This window comes from Elephas maximus, chromosome X (genome assembly GCF_024166365.1).
Source record: "Elephas maximus indicus isolate mEleMax1 chromosome X, mEleMax1 primary haplotype, whole genome shotgun sequence".
NCBI classification, from domain to species: Eukaryota; Metazoa; Chordata; class Mammalia; order Proboscidea; family Elephantidae; genus Elephas; species Elephas maximus.
The window spans coordinates 51,440,674-51,465,148 of NC_064846.1; the positions used below are offsets into that span (position 1 = coordinate 51,440,674).

The 24,475-nt window shown below is 35.6% G+C and overlaps 1 protein-coding gene across 4 annotated transcripts in view; it reads right to left on the reverse strand.

The window, feature by feature from the left end:
• Window positions 1-5,932: 5,932 nt before the first annotated feature.
• RADX (RPA1 related single stranded DNA binding protein, X-linked) overlaps window positions 5,933-24,475 on the reverse strand; it is a 59,929-nt gene continuing 41,386 nt past the window's right edge. For 2 of the 4 annotated variants that reach the window (XM_049873155.1, XM_049873154.1), the window contains exons 12-14: window positions 23,154-23,444; window positions 15,531-15,698; window positions 5,933-6,114 (exon numbers count right to left, since the gene is read on the reverse strand). In XM_049873155.1, the coding sequence (XP_049729112.1) occupies window positions 5,984-6,114; window positions 15,531-15,698; window positions 23,154-23,444 (590 nt within the window). In that variant the 3' untranslated portion in view covers window positions 5,933-5,983. Of the gene's footprint in view, window positions 6,115-10,079; window positions 12,128-15,530; window positions 15,699-23,153; window positions 23,445-24,475 lie in introns of those variants that run through there. The other 2 variants (XM_049873157.1, XM_049873156.1) reach the window with 2 other exon arrangements.

A 24,475-nucleotide genomic window follows, 5' to 3' on the forward strand; every position in this document is an offset into this window, starting at 1 on the left:
TCAATAAAGCTTTCCTCGTGTGGAAAACTACGTGCCTTACCTGCTCATTCTTGACCACTGAGAGGCAAGAACCTTATTCTGGTAACAAAAGTATTAGATAAAGCATGAGCTCTAATAAAACTAACAATTGCTTGAGATAGTACTATATATATATACCAAATGGTTCTCAAATTTGTCTGCATGTCAGAATCAGGAAAGGAACTTCTAACTATCCCGATGTCCAGGCTGCGCCCTAATTAAAGGCTCAGGGGTGAGACCTAAGCATAGTAATTTTTAAAGCTCCATCATACCAACACAAAGACAAGTTTGAGAACCACTGCTATATAGCACTGCTTTAAACATTTGTTAATATTATAGACTTTTTAATCACTTGGTGAAGTAACTTAATAAAGACATAGAGAAGGGACAAGGAATGTTTCCATTTTTTTCCACATGGTTGAAAGCAGCTATGGCCAACCCATTTAAAGATGAGGAAGTACAGGGATGTGTTTCTAATGGAATACAGGTAACACTTGATCATTCATAGCAAGCTTTTAATTCTGGGCTGGGTGACTCTCACTTGGTGTATTTTCAAAAGGAACAAAAATTAATTTTAATATTAGCCCAAGTCAAATTAAAGGAATAACAAAGATCTAATATTATAAAATAATTTGATGTTCAAAGCCAAACATGGTATAACTATATGACAGCAAAGATACCTGAAAGTCGTCTATATTTTACTTTTTTAAATTGTCTTTGTGATTTTTTGGGGGAAATTTTTTTGAGTGTTGGAATTTTTAAAGAAAGAATTAGACCATTAGAATTAGGCAAGATGCCAGAATCTGTATTTCAATGTTACCTGCAAAATTTATATTGAGTTATATCCACTTTTCTCCATTTTATTTGCCACTGTTGTCTCTTGCTTGGGCTATTGTGAGTCTCCTAGCTGGTCCGTTGCTTTTATTTTTGCCTTTTGCAGTAGTCAAATACAGGTTTGACTGCTGTTCAGAGACAAAAATAATGGTGACTTAAACAAAATAGAAGTTTATTTTTTTCTCATGTAACTGCCTGACGGTAAGCAGTCCAAAACCAGCATGACAGCTCTACAGTATCAGGGGCCTAGGCTCCTGGGTTCTTCTGCCAACCCTAAGGTACTCCTCATTGTCTACATGATCAAAGATGTCTCACTACTATGTTCACATTCTAACCAGCAGTAAGGGGGAAAAGCAAAGAGAACATCCCTCCCTTACATTTGAGGGAATAGTTCAGAAATTGTACATATCACACTTCCCATTGGCCACAGCTTAGTCACACACAAGGCCATATCTAGCTACGGAGGAAGCTGGGGAAAGTATTCTTTATTGTAGGCAGCCATTTGCCCAGATACAAATTGAGGGATCTATTACTATGGAGGAAACCCTGGTGGCGTAGTGGTTAAGAGCTACGGCTGCTAACCAAAAGGTCGGCAGTTCGAATCCACCAGGCACTCCTTGGAAACCCTATGGGGCAGTTCTACTCTGTCCTTTAGGGTCACTATGAGTCAGAATGGACTTGCTGGCAATGGGTTTTTGGTTTATTACTATACAAGGGGGAAGCAGGTGTTAGGGTACAACTAACAGGCTCTGCCAACCTCCTTTTAATATATTCTCCTCCTGGGAGACAATGACACTTTAAAACATGAATCAAGTCATGGCATATCCTGGCCACAAACCATTTAATGGCTTCCCAGTGCTCTTAAGATAAAAACTAAAATCCTTACCAAGGTCTATGACTCTGCATAGTCTGCAAGAGTCCTTACCCGTTTGCTAGCCTCATCTTATATCCCATTTTCTGCACCCCAGCAACATCAGACCTCATTCAACTCCTCACATTTTCTGCTTGGTGGCCTCTGTGTATGCCGTTATCTGTCTGGAATGGCCCCATCCCTTAGATCACTATTCAAGTTCACTTCCTCTGGAAAAACTTCTCTGATGCTCTCCCCTTTTTTGTTTAAAAGTCTAATATAAAGTGCATACCTTTTCTTTGTGGCATTTATCTCACTAATTTGTGTAATTATTGGAATAATGTCTTTCTCCTGCACAACACTAAGTTCCATGACAGTAGGGCCCATGTTTGTTTTTACTTGTACTGTGGTCCCTAGTGATTACCCAGCGCTCAGTACAGAGTGGCTGCTCAAACATTTGGATACACGCTGCACTAATTTGACTCATCCTTTTCTGAGCCCCCAGATTTTAGAGAAGTTTATCTCACAGTGGCCCAACTACACTAAATGAAATTTTTTTATCATTCAAAAATTTTACTTTGTGCTCAAATTAGTGTTTAAAGAAATGGACTTTGAAGTTATAAGCTTAACCTTATAATCTGGTTGCTTTGACTATTTTACATTGTCTTTTTCACTTTAAGTTCCCCATATACAAAACAGATACTAATGCTGTGTCAGGAAAAACTTCTAGATCTTAAACTACTAGAAATCAGATGCAATAACCTCAGAATAACATCAGAGGTACTTGAGTTGTTAAAAAAAAAAAAGTGTTACTTGCTTTTCACTGAAAATGTGCATATCATTTCAAAAAGAAAGCTGAAGTATTTTAGATTTATGTTTTGTAAGATCATTGTATGTATATGTAAACACTGAACAGGCAACAAATTAGGAAGAACACTATCAGTAAAAATAACTGGGATTAAAAAGATTTAAACGTTTATTTACTTTTTGTTATAATGAGCTGCCGTCACGGATTGAATTATTTCTCACCAACAATGTGTGTATCCACTTGGTTAGGCCATGATTCCCAGTATTGCATGGTTGTCCTCCATTTTGTGATTGTAATTTTATGTTAAGAGGATTAGGGTGGGATTGTAATACCACCCTTTCTCAGGTCACCTCCCAGAGCCAATGTAAAGGGAGTTTCCCTGCGGTGTGGCCTGCACCACCTTTTATCTCTTAAGAGATAAAAGGAAAGAAAAGCAAGCGGAGAGTTGGGGACCTCATCACCAAGAAAGAAGTACCAGGAGCAGAGAGTGGCCTTTAGACCCGAGGTTCCTGTACAGAGAAGCTCCTAGTCCAGGGAAGATTGACGAGAAAGACCTTCCTCCAGAGCCAACAGAGAGAGAAAGCCTTCCCCTGGAGCTGACGCCCTGAATTTGGACTTCCAGCCTACTAGACTGTGAGAGAATAAATTTCTCTTTGTTAAAGCCATTCACTTGTGGTATTTCTGTTATAGCAGCACTAGATAACTAAGACAGCTGCTATAACTAATAGTGGTCTAATCCAAATTTTAAATTGTTCTTCATAGAAAACCACATTTTTATGAAACACATGAAAACAATGCCAAGATATTTTCAGTGTTCTAATAACTACATTAATAGACCAAGAGAATCACAGAACCTGATGGGACCATTATTTTGCAAATTTTACAAATTTGGAGCCTGAGGCCCAGCATATTGAGTGGCTTTACTTAAGGTTCCACAGGGACTTAGGGGCAGAGCTATGGCTAACATTAAATCTATTCATTTCAAAATCTACTGTTATTTTTTAGTATAAGGGAAAAGAAATACTTGGGGCTAGAAGTGGTGTCAACATAACAATGTTAAGGATGAAGGATGGTACAACTTGGACGAGATAAATTTATATCTAATATTTCTATTTTGGAGACTTTACCCAGACTCAAATATAATCTCAAATAACTGAAATCTTCAGATAATCCCCAAATCTCATTTAACCATTATTTTGTAACCTCTTTTCTTAACAATCCTTTAAAACAGTTCATTACTGAAATAAGCAGGATTGATTAATACATAGTCCACCTCCCATCAATTTACCTGCAAATTCTTGGATAACAAAGCTTAAAAAAAGTAAATGTACCTGAAAAGGTAACCAGTGAAACAGCAGCCAGTCTAATTATAAACCATATAAATGACTTTAGAATAATATAATTTGTTACAGTTTAGAGTCTGTATTAACAGAAATTTTCCTTATCTAGCTAAGAACATCAAACAACATTGTTAGCATCACCAGATAAGATTTCAAATTCCTTAAAAATTCTTTTGTTAATATGAATAAAGTGATTGCAGGATAGTTCCAACAAAGAAATAAAAGTGTTTGGCAGAGAGAACATGTGCTCAAATTCTTCCTTTAATAGCTTAGCAAAGGATTTCAATGTATATATCTCATGGGCCACCTAAAACTACAAACTTTTCAGTGAAAGGCTGTGGTCCTCAAGTAGACTATGAAATATTTTCATAATTTAATAATTGATTTGATAATATGAAGGTGACATCACTGTAGTATATTTATGTTGCTTTGGATTTAATGACTGCATATTAACACTTGAAGATAAATTCTGATGGTAGTTTGCTATTTTTCTTAAGAAACTGCCATTGTAACCACCCAATTTTGCAACAATCAGATGTGGGCACGGATTTTAACTCCAAATTTGGATGGAAACATTATTAGAACATAAAATAAATTGCCAGGGAAGATGTTTTTAAAGCCCCTAAATATTTTTAAATGGTTCCTATTTCTCATTCAATATGAGCAAAAATTAAACCTGCTAAAGTGTGTAGTTTTGAAATCTCAGTCTGAGGTTTACAGTCAATAGTTATCTGTTAAGTGTTAATTTTTATCTTCTCCAGCATCTATTTGACGCTAAAATTGAACTGCCATTTAAAATTTATAATACCTTAACACAAAAACCCAGATTCAGTTTGATAAACAACAGCCTTCAATTCCATTTGGAAGAATCATCTTGGCTTACCTAGCAAGTACATACAGATCTATCATAGGGCAAAAATATGGAGGGGCCCTATAAATACATTCAAAATGAGACAGCAGACCAAAAGTTACTGCATTTTAACTTCTTTAATAGTACAGTCAAAATTTTAACATGAGGAGCCACTATTTTAATTAACATTTAAACTTAGTTATAAATAACAAAAGACTGAGCACATTTATGAACAAACTGTAGCATCTGCTTTAGGTTCACGGACTTCCCAGCACATTTGAAATATATAGCATATAAAGTCACAGAACTATAGGGTTAAAAGGAAATCCTATAAGCTTAATTGCAATCAGATTCATTTTGATACAGAATAATCTTTAAATTCATATGATGGTCATATTGGCTTATCTAACTAATCACACAGATGTCACCCACAGAGCTCCCAAATGTGGCATGGCCACTTACAGTTAAAATGAAGTATAACAGACAACAAGAATAAAATCAATTCCCTTAGTTACTGTTTTCTATTTTCAATATGAGCACATAAAATGTTAACATGAGATAAAATTTAACTATTTAACCTAACATTATTTACATATACCAAAATACAAACAAATATAGCAGGAATATAGACATACAGCAGACTACGGCTTTAACATCATATACTGATCAAAATATTTAAAAAGTTTAAACGATGTGAAGTCACCACAGGGGGTGAAAAGAAACCTTAAGACATAATTTAATTTGACATACTCATTTTACAGCTGACAAACTAAAGACCAGGGGCAATTAGACCATAGCAATCCATGTGTGCTTTTGAAGATGATACAATCTACCTTGGTTGTGAGCAACACAAGTTGACTATCTTAGGAGAATCCAACCTTCAAATTGGCAATTCAAATTTTCTCATTACATGTGATTAAATCTGGGAGGATGTTAAATATCCATGAAAAGTTGATCTTGTACATGCAGATGCCTAATGATTTAGGATAATAGTGCACTTCACAAATGGGACAGTGAACATAAATTCTTACAAGTCAAGACAATAGTCATATAGAAGAAAAGTAAGTTTTCTTGATAGACAAAAATTGTGTTTTGATGACCTTTTCAATATTGAATCTACAATGAAATGTGTCATCACTAAATACAAGACAAACATAAAACCATTTAATAACTTTAGAGCTCATGTAATTTTTGCTGAAAAACAGCTACTGAAATTACCAATGAAATGACAGAATAGCTTCAAAGCCGTGCTCCCCGCCTGTAATAATTTCATCTGCCAACTTTTAATAAATATTCTCTGGAGTATAAATTTTCTGCAAACAGACTTCTATTTTATCATCACCCAAATTACAGATATCCAAGATACCGATGATATGTACTCTATTCAATTCAGTTACTGCTTTGATAATATCACCTAAAAGTAAAAAGCAGATGGTAAGTATTGAAAAATAGTTAAATATTTACTTGAATTTGGCATCATATAAACTGATGACTTTTTTTCTTACAATATGAACACTATCCTTCATTTCTTTCCTCTTCCCTCTAATTCCTCACACAGATTTACCAAAATTATGTTATAGTAACTTCTGAAGATAAAGATGAACACATCCAACAGATGCCACCAATAATGTCAAGATATGGGCTGGTACTCCAGAGCCATGTATTTTTTTTTTCTTTTTTTTAAGTAGAGCTGAGTAAATCTACATATTTTCCAGGTCATTTATGTGGTTCCAAGTTAAAAAACAAAAAGTTACCATTACACTTCAAGTATGTGCACAGACTAATTTTTCTATTTTGAAATTGACTTATCAATTCTTTGTAACATCTACAAGCAATAAAGCAAAAAACTATAGGTAATTAAAGCTTCTTTTTAAGTGTATTTCATTTGAAATGGCTTTATTAACTAAGACTTATTTTAGTATACTCTTAAGAAGCTTTGTCAATAATGGATGAAGTGAGTGATGCCACTGAAAATGGAGTAGGGAATTCCAGGGCTCCATCCCTCCACTAAAACAACTAATAAGATGGTAAAAACATTCAGAATCAACTTTTGCACAACTCTGGAATATAGTCAAAAGCAACAACCAGGGGAAAAATAATGAAGAAAGAAGATGCTGCCTTGTGGTAAGACCACTGTGGTATTTTAAATTGCCAGTCTACCCCCCTCCCCAGATCTATGGAGGTCACAAAGATGGCAGCTCACACTCCTGGTGCAGGTTGCTAGTACCAGAGGGAACAATGCAGCCCTATTCTTAAAGAATTGTGGCTGTGTGTTTTGACCTGTCTGATGGATCCCTAAAGGACTAGTGCAAGGACTTCCTTTTTTATTTTTAACCTAACTTGAGGCATTCTCAGGGCTGGGGCAGGTTCAGAGGCAGCTTTTGCTGAAAGCATTTAAAGGCAATAGTATTGGCCAGAGCACTGGGGCAAGGTATAAAGTTGGGAGAGGAAACAGACAGGCCAAAAAGCCTGGTAAGGAAGAGGTTGAGAATGCAGAAACATGGAGGAATAATGACTTTTAAAAGCTCCTGCATATACAAGAGAAATAAGAAGGCCACACACGTGTCTAGGGCTGGTCAAATGCTCAGAAAAGGCTTGAGAAGACCCTAAGCTTTCACCTATGGCTGACCTTCAGACTCTGCACAAGCAAGAACTGAAGGCTATAGAAGAATGTTAAATGGTCTGGCTAGGCATTGAAGGAGCATTGCAACATAGAGCCAGTCTACAAAGGCTGGGATAGTATTTTTTTCCCCTTTTCTTGGATCTAGGTGTTTAAGGAAACTCTATCAAAATGTTTGCTGACCAGTACTAAAGTAATGGAACACAGACTTCAGTGGCCACACATGACAAAGAACACAGACTTTACAAAAATAGATGGGAATAGTCACTAAAGAAACAGCAACAACTCACAACAAGTAGCAACAACAAACTCCAGAGAAGGAGGAGAATATGATTTCCAGAGTTGCCACATATAGTAATATGAGGCACGAAAAGAAGCAAAAAGCATACAACCCATTCACAGGAAAAAAATATTAATAAAAAATGTTCTTGAGGAAGCCCAGGCATTGGACTTACTAGACAAAGATTTTAAGTCAACTATCTTAAATATGGAAACCCTGGTGGTATAGTGGTTAAGTGCTACGGCTGCTAACCAAAGAGTTGGCGGTTCAAATCCACCAGGCGCTCCTTGGAAACTCTATGGGGCAGTTCTACTCTGTCCCATAGGGTCGCTATGAGTAGGAATAGACTCGAAGGCACTGGGTTTGGTTTTTTTTTAATCTTAAATATGCTAAATGAGCTAAGTGAAACTAGGAGAAAGACATCTCACCAAACAAAGAATATCAATAAAGAGATAGAAATTATAAAAAGGAATCAGATAGAAATTCCAGAGCTGAAAAAGACAATAACTGGGATGAAAAATTAACTAGAGGAGTTCAACAGCAGATTTGAACAGGGAACTTGAAGAATCAGTGAACTTGAAGCTAGGTCAATTGAGATTATCCAGTCTGAGTAACAGAAAGAAAAAAGAATGAAGAAAAACGAACAGAACCTAAGAGACCTGTAGGACACCACAAAGCAAGCCAACATAAGCATTATTGGAGTCCCAGGAAGGTAGAGAGGGAAAAGGGCAAAAAAGAATATTTGAAGAATTCATGGTTGAGAACTTCCCAAATTTGATGAAAAACTTTATACATTCAAGAAGCTCAATGAGCTCCAAGTGCCATAAACTGAAAAAAAGCCATACGTAGACACATCTTAATCAAATTTTCAAAAGACAAAGACAAAGAGAGACTCTTGAAAGCAGCAAAAGAGAAGAGACTCATTATGTACAAGGGATTCTCAATGAGATTAACAGCTGACTTCTCATCAAAACCGTGGAGGCCAGAAAGCATTGTGATGACACATTCAAAATGCTGAAAGAAATAAAAACTGTCAACCAAAACTATCCTTCAAAAAATGAAGAAGGAAATAACACATTGCCAAATAAGCAAGAACAGAGATTTTGTTGCGAGCAGACCTGACTTGGAAGCAATGCTAAAGGGAGCCCTTCAGGCTGAAATGAAAGAACACTAGACAGTAATCTAAATCCACATGAAGAAATAAAGAACAATGGGTTAAGTTAGCTACATAGTTAATATAAACGCCAGTATTATTGCCTTTTTGGTTTGTAACTCCTCTTTTTAAATACATGATTTAAAAGACTAATGAATGAACAATTATTATAAATCTGTGTTAATGGGCACACAATGTATAACATACAATTTGTAACAATAACAACATAAAGGGGGGAACAGAGCTGTATGGAGCAGTTTTTGTATACCATCAAAAGTAAGTTGTTATTAATTCTGTAATGGAGCAGTCTTCATGTACTACTGAAACTAAGTTGATATTAATTCAAACTTGATTGTTAAGAAATTAAGATGTTAATTGTAATCCCCAGGATAGCCACTAAGGAAAAAAAAAAAACCTAACAAATATACAGAAAAAAAAACAAGAAGGGAGTCAAAATGGTATACTAGAAAAAATCAATTAATCAGAAAAGGTGGCAGTAATGAAGGAATTGAACAAAAAGGATATGACATACAGAAAACAAATAGCAAAATGGCAGAAGTCCTCCCTTATCAGTAATTACTTTAAGTGTAAATGGATTAAACTCTCCAATTAAAAGTAGCAAATATTTGCAAATCATTTATCTGATAAAGGTTTACTATCCAGAATACAAAGAGCCCTGGTGGCACAGTGGTTAAAGAGCTTGGCTGCTAACTGAAAAGTTGGCAGTTCAAACCCATCAGCTATCCTATGGGGGAAAGATGTGGCAGTCTGCTGCTGTAAAGGGTACAGTCTTGGAAACCAGCTGGGGCATTTCTACTCTACCCTCTAGGGTCACTATGAGTTGGAATCGACTCAACAGCAATAGGTTTTCAGTTTGGTATCCAGAATATATAAAGAACTCCTATGACTCAACAATAAAAAGATAACTCAATTATAAAATGGGCAAAGGACTAGAATAGACATGTCTTCAAAGAAGATATACAAATGGCCGACAAGTGTATAAAAAGGTACTGAACGTCATTAGTCATTAGAGAAATGCAATTAAAAACCACAATGAGATACTACTTCACACCCACTAGGGTGGCTATAATAAAAGAAACGGAAAATAACAAGTTTTGGTGAGGATATGGAAAAATTGGAAACCTCTTACGTTGCTGGTGGGGATAAAAGATGGTGCAGTCACTGTGGTAAACAGTTTGGCAGTTCCTCAGAAAGTTAATAGAATTACCATATTACCTAGAAATTCCACTCCTAGGTACATACTCGAAAGAATAGAAAAAAGATATTCAAAAACTTTTATATAAATGTTCCTAGCAGCAGGTTCACAATAGCTAAGAAGCGGAAACAACATAAACGTCCACCAACTGATGAATGGATAAACAAATTGTGGTATATCCATACAATGGAATTTTATTCAGCCATAAAAAGGAATGATGTACTTATACATGCTACGACATGGATGAACTTCTGAAACATTATGCTAAGTGAAAGAAGCGAGGCACAAAAGGTCACATATTGTATTATGTCTGCCATTTATATGAAATCTCCAGACAAGGCAAATCTATTGAAACAGAAAGCAGATTGGTGGTTTCCAGCATCTGGGGAGTGATTGTTTAATGGGTACCGGTTTTCTTTTGGGGTGGTGAAAACATACTGGAACTAGACAGAGGTGATGGTTGCACAACACTGTGAATGTGCTAGATGCCCCTGAATTATACACTTTAAAATGGTTAACTTTATGTGACTTTTATCTCAATAAATAAAAATTGCTAAAGTACTCTCTTAGTTCCAGGGACAATGAATACAACTTTTTTTAAAAGAGGAAAAATTTTTGCCAGCAATTTTTCCCCACGAACAGATTTAAACAAGTAGAAGCTGAGTCAAATCTTCAACAGCTCTTAAAGTAATAATGGAGCAAGACTGAAATCTATGCCAAACAGTATTAGACAAATAATTACCTACTCTACATGTAACAAAGCACATATAAAATAAGGACAAGGTGACGATACCACAAATTATTTTATAGGCACTTAAAGGACCATATGGAAAATCAAATCTTTTGGGGGGAGTTTTTGTTGTTGTTATTTCCTCCCATTTCAGTAGGCTGTTTCCAATGATCACTTTTGTTGGAGGCTTTCTATCTTGTTAATTACACTAAGACCTAGTCAGTAATTGTGATAATAATGATGCTGATTAATGGCAAGCATGTTTTAAGTATTTACTACATGCACGACATGGCTGTGAGGGTTTTATATGTATTAGGCCATTTAATCCTTATCGCGATCGTCTTATTTTTTTAATTTTTATTCATTATTAACCTCTTTTTAAATATTTGAAAATGGAAACCCTTATAGGTTAAATAACTTACCCAAAGTCACAGAGTGATTCTAATCCAGACAGGCTGGCTTCAAAGCACGTACTTTTAACCTTTATGCCAGAGTTGCATCTCCACAAAATTATGCTAAGAGCCAGAGGTAGAGCTAGGCTTTGTGGGGGCCTGAAGGGAAATACTATTTGGAGTCTCTCTTTATGAAAAATAATACAAAATACAAAACAATACAAAGAAAGCCTTGGAAGGGGCCTATGCAAGTGAGAGGTCTTCAAGCTTAGGCTTCATTAGGTTCAGAGTAAATTCACCTTTGCTGTAACATCACAAAATCTCATGAATGACTTAAAATTGTGCAAGTTCACTGAAGTGTAATGAACATAACAACGGTTAACACTGTATAATTTTCTTTGTTCAGTAGGATGGACTTTAATCCAGATGCTTTGGAAAGATTTCAAGATTTTCACATTTGATGCTAGCAGCAGCAACTCAAGCCTTCATAATACTAATTGCTGTTATACTTTGACTTTTACAAATAATAACTTACATACTACCTTCATCATAAAATGTAAGTAAGTCTTCTGTTTAGGTGACTCTGATTAGTTGTGTAATACCTTGAGCAAATGACAACCTCTCTATGCCTCAATTTTGCTCATCCAGACTTACCTCATAGGGTGTCGTGAGAATTAAATACTTGGAAAGCACCTAGAATGGTGGCTGACATATAGCAAGCACTCAAATATTAGCAATGATCATTTTTTACTTACAGAAAATCTATCATGAAATTAAGATGTTATTACTCATATCACATAAGAATTCTTTAAAAAGGGCTGCAGATTTTACCTATATAATGAACTTATCTACTTTGCATTTTAAAATGTTAAAATTACAAAACTGCACATTTTTAGGAACATCACAAATGCATAAGGTGAGTGTGGCAAAGACAATGCTTTGTGTTCTCCACTCTGTTGCTTACCTTCATGGTCACATGGGAAGACAAAGTGCCCTGCCCTCCCTTGCAGCTAGGTTGGGATCATATAACTGAATTCTGGCAAATGAGAATGAGAATGGAAATGATATGTGACTTCTGGTTCAACACAATTAAAAGCCAGTTTCTCCTCCATCTCTTTCTTCCCCTGCCTGGCAATCCTGGAAGGTATTTGTTCCACTTGAGACAGCAACAAGATGGAAGCAGGAGTATTCCTGAATCATGGCTGGGAAAAGCCTGTCTATGGGAAGGCTATGGGACACCCTGATTACTGAGAGAATAATAATATTTTTTGTTTTCTTACATGTGTTAATCCTTCTGAACCATGTTATACTTCTGAAATATTTATCATTGGGTAAGTTAACTCAATGCTTTCAAAGAGTGGGAAGCATATATATTCATATACTTCATAGTTAAAGACAACACCAATTAGGATATCATATCGATAAGTATTATTCAATAAATGACTTTCCAAATGGCTAACCATTTGGAAAAAAACAAAAAAGCTGGATACTTATCTCACTTTCTTTATCAAATAAATTCCAAATGGATTACAATTTTAAGTTATAAAAATGAAAGCATAAAATCGCCATTGAATTTTAAAAAATAATTTTGGACTGGGTGATGCTTTTCTGAGCATAATGTAAAACCAGCAGCCACAAAATAAAAGACTGATAAACTTGAGTACCTAAAAATTTTCTTAAAAGACCAAAATAAACCTCCCATTGAATAAATGTCAAAGTAGGTAAAAGTATTTGCAACACATAATAAAGGGCTCATTTTTTTAAAATATGTAAAAATAACACACAAATTAATAAGAAAAAACAGTCTTACGAAAAATGGAAAAAATAAAACTACCAGTTCATAGAAAGAAAAAATACAAATGGCCAACAAACATATGAAGATGTTTGGACTTAGAAATCATTAAAAAATTAAAAATGAAAATAATGAGGTATTATTTTTTTGCCTATCAGTCTGCCAAGATTAACAAAACTGATAATACCTACCGTTTATAAGGGTGTGAGCAAACTGGTACTCTTGCTTTTGGTTAAATGTATAAATTGGTATAACTTTTTTTGGAGGACAATTTGATAATATCTGCCAAAATTTTAAATGCATACACCTTTTAAGTCAGCACCTTTTAGGAATTTATCTTACAGATGTATTTGTATAAGCGCACAAAGATACACACACACATATATATAAGGATATACACATATATATATGGATATACACAGATATATATATAGATATGCACAGATATATATATGGATATACACAGATACATATATGGATATACACAGATATATATATATATATATATATATATATATATATATATATGGATACCCATTACAGTACTGTTTGCTGATTGCAAAAACATTTTGAAACAATCTAAATGCCCATCACTAGAGGATTTTTGGTTAAATAAATTGTGGTACATTCACATAGTGGAATACTTTGTAGTTATTAAAAAGAATGACATAGTTTTCTACATACTTATATGGAGCACATCCAAGATATGTTGTCAAAGGGAAAAAGCTGGCGGTGCAGCCATCTGTTTAGTGTTATTCCATTTGTGTGAATTCATATGTTTGTGTTTGTGTGTGAGTACATATACCGTTATATACAAAAATAATTTCTAAGAGGTTTCAAAGAAAATTGATATTGGTTATCTCAGGAGAGTGGGTTGGTGGAGGGGGCTGGACCTGGGAAGGCAAAGAAGGGAACTCTCACTTTTACTCTGTACCTTTCCGTACTGTTTGAATTTTTAAGTTATGTGCATGTATGGATTTTTTTTTAATAAAAAGGAACTATGAAAAATGTTTTTAAAAGACAACAACAAGGTCATATTATGAGGCACTTTGTTACACCATTCTGTAAATATTTTTATCTTTCAGTTTGGAATCATGGAAGGAATGGATAAGTTTGGAATCACACAGATCTGGGTTCAAATCCTAGCTCTGTTACCCATGCTGGTGAATCTCTCTGATTTTCAGTTTAATTATCTATAAATAGCAGACATCAGTGTTCATCTTGCAAGGTTCTTGGTAGGATTAATTATCATGTATGTAAAATGCCCAGCACAGTGCCTGGCACACAGCTAACTGGTGTTATTATTATTGTTATTACTATTAATGCCTTGTCGTGAAAAACATGGCATTCTACTCATAATGAAGCTTTTGATAACCACTCCACTTTTCTCCTCTAGTGATACTTGTCCTTCATGTCCCACATATTAACTGCTTTGACAGAATGGTACCAGGTATTTTTCAAGTGACTCTGCTAGTGACTACTGGAAGAATGTTAGCACTAGCAATTAACAGGTAGCTGAGAACTTTGACCTGATATTTTATATCACTAATAATATATACATATAGCAGAATAAATGTGACTGAAGAGAATGTTAGATGAAGCAAGAACAAGACTGCACAAATATTTAAACTACGTATTAGGGCACAGCTTAAAGGAATTTGGAATTTCTGGAAGTCGAAGGAGCTGCAATTAGGAAATAATATTGCAAGTCAACTAATATATCATCTCTAAAATGGACTGCGGGCAAAATAAAAAAAAACTCATCTCTTAGAAAGTTGGCTACTCAAATTCGACTTGCAGTAACCATTACTGCCAAAAGTTACTTCATCAAACCTGTTTCAAAACTGAATACATGCTCACAAGACTCAGGTTTAAAAACAACATATACTCAAGAGTTTCATCAGCTTAGAAAAACCCACCACAAAATCCCAAGATAATAAAAGCTTTCTTAAAAGCTCTTTTTAAATGTACTCTTGATAAACTCAATGTAAACTGCTGGAAATTTTATCACATGCTTAGGAAATAGAAGTAACAGAAAGTGAATAGAGTAAGTACAATTGGACATAGACAGTCACTTTATAAAGTGTATGTAAATATAAAGTTCTATATATTTGTGCAGCAGCAGAGCCTGAACAATTAGTTGGTTGAAGAGTTTCACTCTTGGGATTACATACACTCCTAGTAGTCCTTAAGGAATTTATTGCATAGCACTTGAATAACTAAACATTTATAAGAGAAAACAATTGTAACATACTATACTATGGGGGTATTATGATCTCGGATAATTATAAGGGAAAAGGGCAAATTATCTTGCCCGAGTTAAAAGAAGAGTAGAATTTGCACTGCTCCATGTGCATACCGCTTACATCTAATGAAATACTTATATGTAGGATTGCATTTTAAGAGAACATTTTCAATGTCTGCCTGGAATTTAATTCATTTATTCAACTTATTTAAAAACTATATTCTCACTTATAAGTCTTGGGGTACATTTACTGAATAACCCATTCATTAAACTGTGTTAAATTTTAAAGCTAGGACTATTTACACAATAAAGTCTTAAGATTAGGACCATTAATAATATTTATTAATTTTATTTTCTAAGTGAAAAGAACAATCAGTACACTTATCACTAAGACTGTCTTACCTGCAAGTGCTCTTGGACCTAGGAGTCTGTCATTGCCAGTCGCTTCTGGTGGAAACACACAGCTGTAATTCATGCAGGTTAGTAATGTGTCTATTTGTGATGTTTGGACATCTTCAGGACAGTACATGGGCAGGAATGCAACATCGATTGCTATCTCATGGTTCAGACCTGTTATAGAAAAAAATGCACTTCACTGAAAGTTCAGTAGGTTAGTATATGGTGTTAATGAGGTCAAGTCTGCTGGTTTGATTCTAACTTACCACCTGTAAAAACCTGTTTCAAAACTGAATACATGCCATTGGTTGAATGAGTTCAGTACAACCTATCACCACTGCTGGAAAAAAAATGTTTTTCCAAGGGATGGAAGGTTGAAATCTTCCTGTCCAGAAGACAGCCTGGTCACGTAAATGAAGACATGTCAACTGAATTTTCTTGGTCATTTATGACAGGTACCAACACAGGATAGGAGAATTCAGAGGTGGCTATTGGTTCCTTCATTGCTATTAGAACTTAAGAATGTCTGACGCAAGCAAGGCCAAAGATAGTAGTAACTAGATCCTATCTGTTCTCAAACATAAAAGTCAAGTTTCACTCGTCAGTAGAGTTGTAGTAGAAAAAGGGCTAAGGGCGAACAACTGAAGTGAATCCTGACCTATGACTGTCATCTCTTTCTGTGGGTCAACATCAGCTACTGTGAATTCAAACAGACTTCCTAGAGGAAGACAAGGGTTTGAGCTGGGCACTGAAGGGTGGATAGCATTTGGATGAACAGAAAGGAAAGCATTTCAGGCAGAATAGAGAGTAGCACAAGACAAAGGTATAGGCCAGAGTAAAGAGACCATCCTTGTTGGAGCAAGGGTGAACACACAGGACAGCTTTAAAACTCTATGAAATCCACCCAGTCACCTAAATCAGCAATCTGGTAGTTATCCTTAACTCCTCCATCTCACTCTTCCCTGATAGTCAGTCACTGGGTTCTACAGATTCTTAGTCTATAGATTAAGGACACCTTAATATTGCCCCTATTTACCCCAGGTAAACAAAGTTTTCCAGTTAAGCTTCAAAGTACCGAAGAATATGTTACTGATGGGTAAACAAAGTTTTCCTGTTAAGCTCCAAACTGATCTGGAAATGCAAGTCCCTTCCTTGCTTTTTATGGGAAAATGACACTAAATCTAATAGCTTTAATTTAATATACAACTAAGAGTCACTTGATGCTTTTTAAGGATTACTAAAATTTAGTATTCATAAACTAAAATAATCATGTTATCTAGAATTTACTGAGGATTTCAATTCAGTATTGTAAGAAATGTAGCTACCCCACAACTCTTAGCAATGCTACAAAACTACTGTGGATGTATACATGCTGGTATCTTATTTCCTTGATTCTAAGACTAAATTCACCTCTCAGATATACCAGCAATTTAATAACAATTTTTGATAAAAAGGAAGCTGCATTAAATGTACTCATTGACTGTAAGATTCATTGCAACTTGGAAATGTGAAAAAATAAAGTATGCTTTAGAATTGAGAAAATACCAGAAGTTGGAAATCCTGATATTTTCAGGAAGGTAGTTTTATTATCAGTGTGTCAATAATACTCTTCTGAGTTGCTGTCTCAATGATAAAACACTGTGATTTAGCTTCAACATTCTTAATAAAACTTGTTCTGAGTGATTTGGTTAAAACTAGAGTTTATAGTGCAAATGTAAAAGTAGGCCTCAGGGCCTCTGTACTTGTTCCTGTGCCTAGGATGCTGTTTCCCCAGATAACCACATGGGTTGCTCCTTCACCTCCATCAGGTTTTTGGTGAAATGTTATTTTTCTCAGGGATACCTCCCTTGATCACTTTATTTAAAGTTTAACCTCTTCCTACTACAGTACTCCGCAGCCCCTTTTACTAGCACTTAACACTGTATCACTCTTCTGTAAGTTCTTTTAGGGCAGCGATTTTTATCTTTGGTGCTCACAGCATATAACCCCAGCATCTAGAATAGTGTTGGGCATACAGTCGATGCTTTGCAAATATTTGTTAAATTGAGTAAATGAAATGTACATTTATGTGTGTTTACTTACAATTTTCCAACAGGACACTTTAAGATATTAGTATATTACTGTTCGAATATGAATTCATTCATATTCTCATTGCCAAATGAGATGAACACAAAAAACTTCCCCACAAAGTGCATGTAAAATGCACTTCATGGTGATTTACTGTTAATGAGTATGTGTTAATTAAATAGTTTACAATCTACTGTCAAGGTACTTGGGCTTTTTTCCAGTTTATAGGGCAATACAAAATCAAACAAGAGCATATTCCTCTCTTGTAAAGTATATATTATTTTGTTGTTGTACACAAGGTCACTATGAGTTGGAACTGACTCGACCACACCTAACAACAACAACAAAGTATATTATATGCAACTCTTATATCTTCCTCCTCAATTCTGTTATCACTGAGTTTCTTTTCCAATGAAAACTATGGTGTGTGTGTAAGATTTGTAATTCCAGAATCTAGCAAGGTGCTTGAAATCTACATTTCACTGAATCTAACATGTCAATGATTATAAGATAACCACTATTTTATATACCACTTGCTGCTAACCAAAAGGTCGGCAGTTCAAATCTACCAGCTGCTCCTTGGAAACTCCATGGGCAGTTCTACTCTGTCCTATAGGGCCACTATAAATTGGAATTGACAGTGATGAGTTTGGTTTGGTTTGAGGAGAGAAAAATGCTTCCAACTAAACAATGGCACGACATCAAATGTAAAATGTATACTGATCTTCAAAGATGTTAAAATGTTGGGAAAACAAGCACGTATTACACTGATGAAATTTGATAGTAGGTACTTAATGTTTAGTGATTAAATCACTTTCATTACGCAATAGAATAAAGGACAGGCAAGGTGTGGCAGCTGTAATTCAGCTCTGGAACTCATAAAATCAAGCATGTTGCTCCACTTGAGATATGAGTAATAGGCATATTCCAGTGGGATAGGATATACTGAGGACATAGCCAGTGAGAGACCCCAGTACTACTTAGCTAATAGTTTCAAGTGAGCTTCAACAAGGAAGAAGGCAAACCTCAGGGGTACAAATAATTGGTCCTGTGCCCACAGGCTAGTACCAAGTAGGACAGGAATTATGTGGGTCTGCTTGGTTGCTTTAATAGCAGAAAAAAATCAAGAGAAGTAAAGCCTGATTATTTCAATGTAACTATAGCATATTAACTGGCCTTGATAGCACAATGAATGCTATTAAAAGTTTGAAATGATCATTTATGTGTATTTTAGAGAAAATGAGAAGAACAAGCCATATGACAATTTACCAATCTTTTGACAAAAAGTTCAGAAAAGATTATTTTACCAGCCCTCCTTACATCATAGCCATTGTTATTGTTACTGAGGTTTATATCTCTATTTCCAAAAGACAGAGGGTCTCCAGAGGCCTGCAAAAGGCTGGTTGCATTATGTTCCTCATTGCCTAAGTCAAATGCAAATAGAAGAGAGGGCTCTTAAACTTTGACTCAGAAGATTTCACAGGTAACTAATTAGTGTTAGTAGAGCCAATGATATACCAATGTCATCTTAGGTCCAATCAAACTTTTTAAAAGTGTCTTCTCATATTGGTTTTTGGGTTCTCATATTTAAGGTAAGAAATAATCCTTAAGATAAGGAGAGAATGACCAATGGATTTTTAAATTTTGTACCTGGGCTAAGGGCACTGAAAATTTGTTATTCTATGTCAATACCTTCACTTTAAAGTATGTGGTCTTACATGGCTGGCAAAGGATAGAGGTTTTAGTAGCTATTAATACTGTCTATGGATCACAACGGTCTGATCTACGACCAGTCAAGGGGATGGTGCAGTATTTTGTTCTGCTGTGCATGGGGTTGCCACAAGTAAGGGACTGACTCAATGGCAGCTAACAGCAACAATAATATCTATTGATTTGAGACAAGGGGAGTGGTGTAGCAAGGATTTTAACACAAGAACTGATATTTCCAGGATAGGTTTCTGATATTACCACAGTATCCAGCTGGCTGTTGGAAGTCATTAGAATTGTGGGAAGGTCTAATAATCCTGTTCAACATTCTTAATAATGATTCACCCTAGACCGGTCAGAGTTAATAGCCAAATAATAGGGTTACGGTCTGAATAACTTTTCCGGCTCTAAGAATAAGGCACTTCAAAATTTCTGGGTCCTCTAGAAATCAGCACAGTACTGAAAAGCAATTATAAGCCACTAGAAGATAGTATCAATGTAGGGTGGACAATCTTTGTACTTTGACAGCCTTTAAAAGTCATACAGATTTATCTGCCTGGATTGGTTTCAGCAGTCTTATCTTAAGAACAGAAGTCAGTAAACTACGACCAAAGGGCCAAATACAACCTGCTTCTGGTTTTGTACAGCCTATGAGCTAGACGGTTTTTATATTTCTAAATGGTTGAAAAGAATGGAAAGAATTGTTTCCTGTTACGTGAAAATTATATGAAATTCAAATTTCAATGTCCATAAATAAAGTTTTATTGAAATACGGTCATACACATTCAGTTATGTGTTGTCTATGGCTGCTTTTGGTCTTAAAAGCACAGCTGAGTAGTTGTGACAGAAACTGTATGGCCTGCAAAGCCTAAAACATTTACTAACTGGTCTTTTACAGAACAAATTTGCCTCCTGGTCTAGAATACAGGGTCCACTTAAAACCTCTCTTCCAGCTCCAGATTCTTTTAAGGAATGGTAAATTAATAGGAGGTTTAATCCCATCTTCTCAGTTCACTGCTTATGCCCATGCTTAAAATGTGTAGGCCATTTGTCTGATTTTGTAATACAACTCGGGTTCATACTTTCACAAGAGATATGATAAATTTGCCACTTTCATATCTGATATCCAGCTCTCATTGTAACCAGCATCATAGAATATCTATCTTTCAGGCACTACTGAGAGAGGAGTAATTCTCAACCTTTTTTCTACTATTGCATACCTGACAAACAGGTCACATTCCTGTCAGTGGTTCACTGCGGCAATAAGTGTCCCTTCAAAAGGGCAGAGAGTGTACCAGAATTTCAAGAAGTGTGGGGACATATCCCTCAAATGATTTTGATAGGCCACCCCCTCCAAGCAATGATGACTGAGAATCACTGAGTCTAGTGCCATTCATCTTAATTCTCTAGATTCTATCCCTATATCAAGTTAAACCTTTAGAGAGAGAAGTTTTATAATTATTATATAATAAAAAAAAAAAGAAAATATACTCCTTTAGAGAAATGCCTTACTAATATGTGACTAATGATTATATACTGGTTACATACTATTAATTTGATGCACCTGACCCAAACCATGGTATTTTCAGTTGTCTCATATGCATGTGAAAGCTGGACGATGAATAAGGAAGACTGAAGAAGTGACACCTTTGAATTATGGCGTTGGCAAAGAATACTGAAAATACTACGGATTGCTAGAAGAATGAACACATCTGTCTTGGAAGAAGTATGGCCAGAATCCTCCTTAGAAGGGAGGATGGGGAGACTTTGTCTCACCTACTTTGGACATGTTATCAGGAGGGACCAGTGCCTGGAGAAGGACATCATGCTTGGTAAAGTAGAGGGTCAGTGAAAAAGAGGAAGACCCTTAACGAGATTGATGGACACGGTGGCTGCAACAATGGGCTCAAGCATAGCAATAATTGTGAGGATGGCTGGCGCAGGACTGGGCAGTATTTCGTTCTGTTGTACGTAGGATTGCTATGAGTCCGAACCAACTCCGTGGCACCTAATGACGACAACAAGGTTGATGCAAGAATCAACTATCTGAAGAATATTTGCATATCTTTAAAAAAGAAAACTCTAGTTGAAGACATCAACCCGCTTTGTTATTCTGTGCTATTTATACAATAATTCAGGCTTGAGTTTTGTTCAAGGAAAAAAACAACTGGGTTCCTTCATATGAGTTTATGTTTTCTCTGCAAGAAAAGATATGTTTAGAGACTCGGGAGGCCTGCTTTCTAATCATGTCCTGGCCTCTACTTAGCCAGGGACATCCAAGTTTGTTTCAGCTCTAAAATTAAATACCTAATCAGAAAAAAAATCTCACCTCTCTCCCTTTCTGCCAGAAAGCTCAGAGAAATTTACTGCTAAATGGTAGTAATTTGGTTATTGGCAGGTACTCAGTAACACCTACTTTTCCTGCTTCCTTTTGAAACATTTTTTTTTGGAACATTCATTTTTTGCTTTATCCACAAATGGCGTATTTTTCACTGCCCCTTAACCCTGCAAACCACCTTAGTCTACTTAAAAAGAGGTAGGATATAAAATCGAAAAAAAAAATCATACTTCTAATATTAGAGTTGATAGAAAGAATGATAAATTTGTCTTCTTCACGTTTGATTCCTGTTTTTGTAGCCAGAAGCTACAAAAGTTTACAATTACTTATAAGACAGCTGAGATGTCTTAGTCAATCTGTTTTAATGGATCAGTAACATTAAAAGGAAGAAAAATATTCGATTACTATGTTTCTAGACAAACTCATCATTTCTATGAGATATATATATATAAAAAAACAAACCAAACCTAGTGCCGTCGAATCGATTCCGACTCATAGCGACCCTACAGGATAGGGTAGAACTGCCCCATAGAGTTTCCAAGGAGCGGCTGGCGGATTTGAACTGCCGACCCTTTGGTTATTAGCTGTAGCACTTAACCACTACACCACCAGGGTTTCCATATATGTATATATGAAGGAGTGGGACAGAGTAAAGGGGAAAAAAGAATCTTGATAAGGTCACGCAATTCATTCCAGTACTACAGATCTAAAATATCCATGAACTGCATTGTCTTTCGGATATTAATTAATTTGCTCATGTTTTTTTCTTGTCCCTTTATGTTACAGTAACCAGACCCAGTGCTAAAATCTTCCTTTAATGTATAAACACAAATGAAATTTTTCCTTGACTCCTGTAGCAACTCATTTTGGCTAAGATTTTTGAAGTAATTTTTTTCTGTACATTTTACATTTATTAGAAACAAACTTAAAAAAAATAAATCTAACTTTAAAAATGTTTTGATTCCTTTAAAGTTCTGTACGTTCTACAGCTACTTCTCACTTTTGAACAATCTGGGAAAATCAGTTATGCTTTTTAGCTTGCCAATACAAGAGAGCTCTTTTCAATAGCTTCTCTCTGTTTGACCTAAGTTACTTGAGAATTGTATTTTCTTCAAGAGTTAAATAGACCTCTGTTCATAGGTGCTTCTCTCAGTTAGTATCCCCTTTTCTCTTTAACCTACACTTTACCCTTCAATGATTCAGATACACTGAGAAAAAGGCAGAGAATATGAGCAAGAAAGTGGTGGCTAAATGAGAACAGAACAGTCTAAGAAGTAGTCAGATAGTCAGGGGTGAGGAAGGTTCCTCTGGTTCCTATTCTCTCTCCAAATATTTTCCAATAGACTTGCCACTGTTTAAAATAAGTCCACAATTACAGCTTCATTTCTTTGAGAACTAGGGCTCCAGTCCTTTTTTTTGAGACAAATAGAAGCCTCTGATCTTGGGCTTTATTTTCTAAAGCAAAATATTTCCATCTATATTTAAATACTATTCAAAGGGAAGAATAGTTGACTTACCTAGGATGGTTACTTCAAAGTGTCCAAGGCTACAGGCACTCTTAAAATCTTCAAGTTTTGGGGACCCTTCTTCTGGTGGTATATATTTTGAAGGTTGAGTATTATACTGCTGAGTGAGAAACTCCCTGTGTTCGAAAATAAATCTCCGTGGAATACTTTCAGGATAAATGTGGCTATAATGTAGGTGATCTATTAAACGAAACCTTTTTTCTCTCCATAGCTGACTCTCCCACTTATCACTTATAGGTTTTCTGGCTTTCCCTAGGGGATGAGTGCTTGTGCTTTCTTGACCTGTTAAAGACACAAAGAAATAGAAACAGTTGACCTATAAACTAACAAAATTAAGTCATTTACTATTAAAAAAAGCACAACTAATGGACCACAACTACCACAGCCACACTAGACTGAGTCCAGTACAACTAGATGGTGCCCGGCTGCCACCACTGACTGCTCTGACAAGGATCACAATAGAGGGTCCCCGACAGAGCTGGAGAAAATGTAGAACAAAATTCTAACTCAAAAAGAAAGACCAGACTTGCTGGCCTGACAGAGACAGGAGAAACCCTGAGAGTATGGCCCCCGGGCACCCTTTCAGCTCAGTAATGAAGTGACTCCTGAGGTTCACCCTTTAGCAAATATTGGACAGGCCCATAAAACAAAGTGAGACTAAAAAGGCTCGCCAGCCCAGGGACGAGGACTAGAAGGCAGAAGGGAACAGGAAAACTGGTGATAGAGAACCCAGGGTTGAGAAGGGAGAGTGTTGACATGTCATGGGTTTGTTGTTAACCAATGTCATAGAACATTGTGTGTACTAACTGTTTGACGAGAAACTAGTTTGTTCTGTAAACCTTCATCCAAAGTACAATAAAAAAGCACATATTAATGAGAAATTGTCTAATTAACTTAAAATCAAACAGCCACTCATAAAACATAAAAAGAGTATTCCAAAGAGTATTAAAATTTACTCCAAAATATTAAAAGTGATAATGTTTTCTCTGTTATTGGAATTATGAAGATTTGTAATTATCTTCTTTATAATTTTTCTATATTTTTCAAGTGCTCTTAAATAAACACATATTCCTATTATATTCGGGGACAAATTCAAGTTAAAATTCATGAGAATAGAACCCTTACAGATGGGACTTTATCACTACTATTTGTAGAATTTGAACTTCAAATAAATTTTTGTTAATCTCTGCTAAAAGTAGCCTGAAAAATCAAGTATTTTCCTATATACATCTCTCCCCCTAAAGGGCCATTTATTTATTATATATGACACTCCTTTCAGATATAAATAACATATGGGAAATAAAGAGGGAACT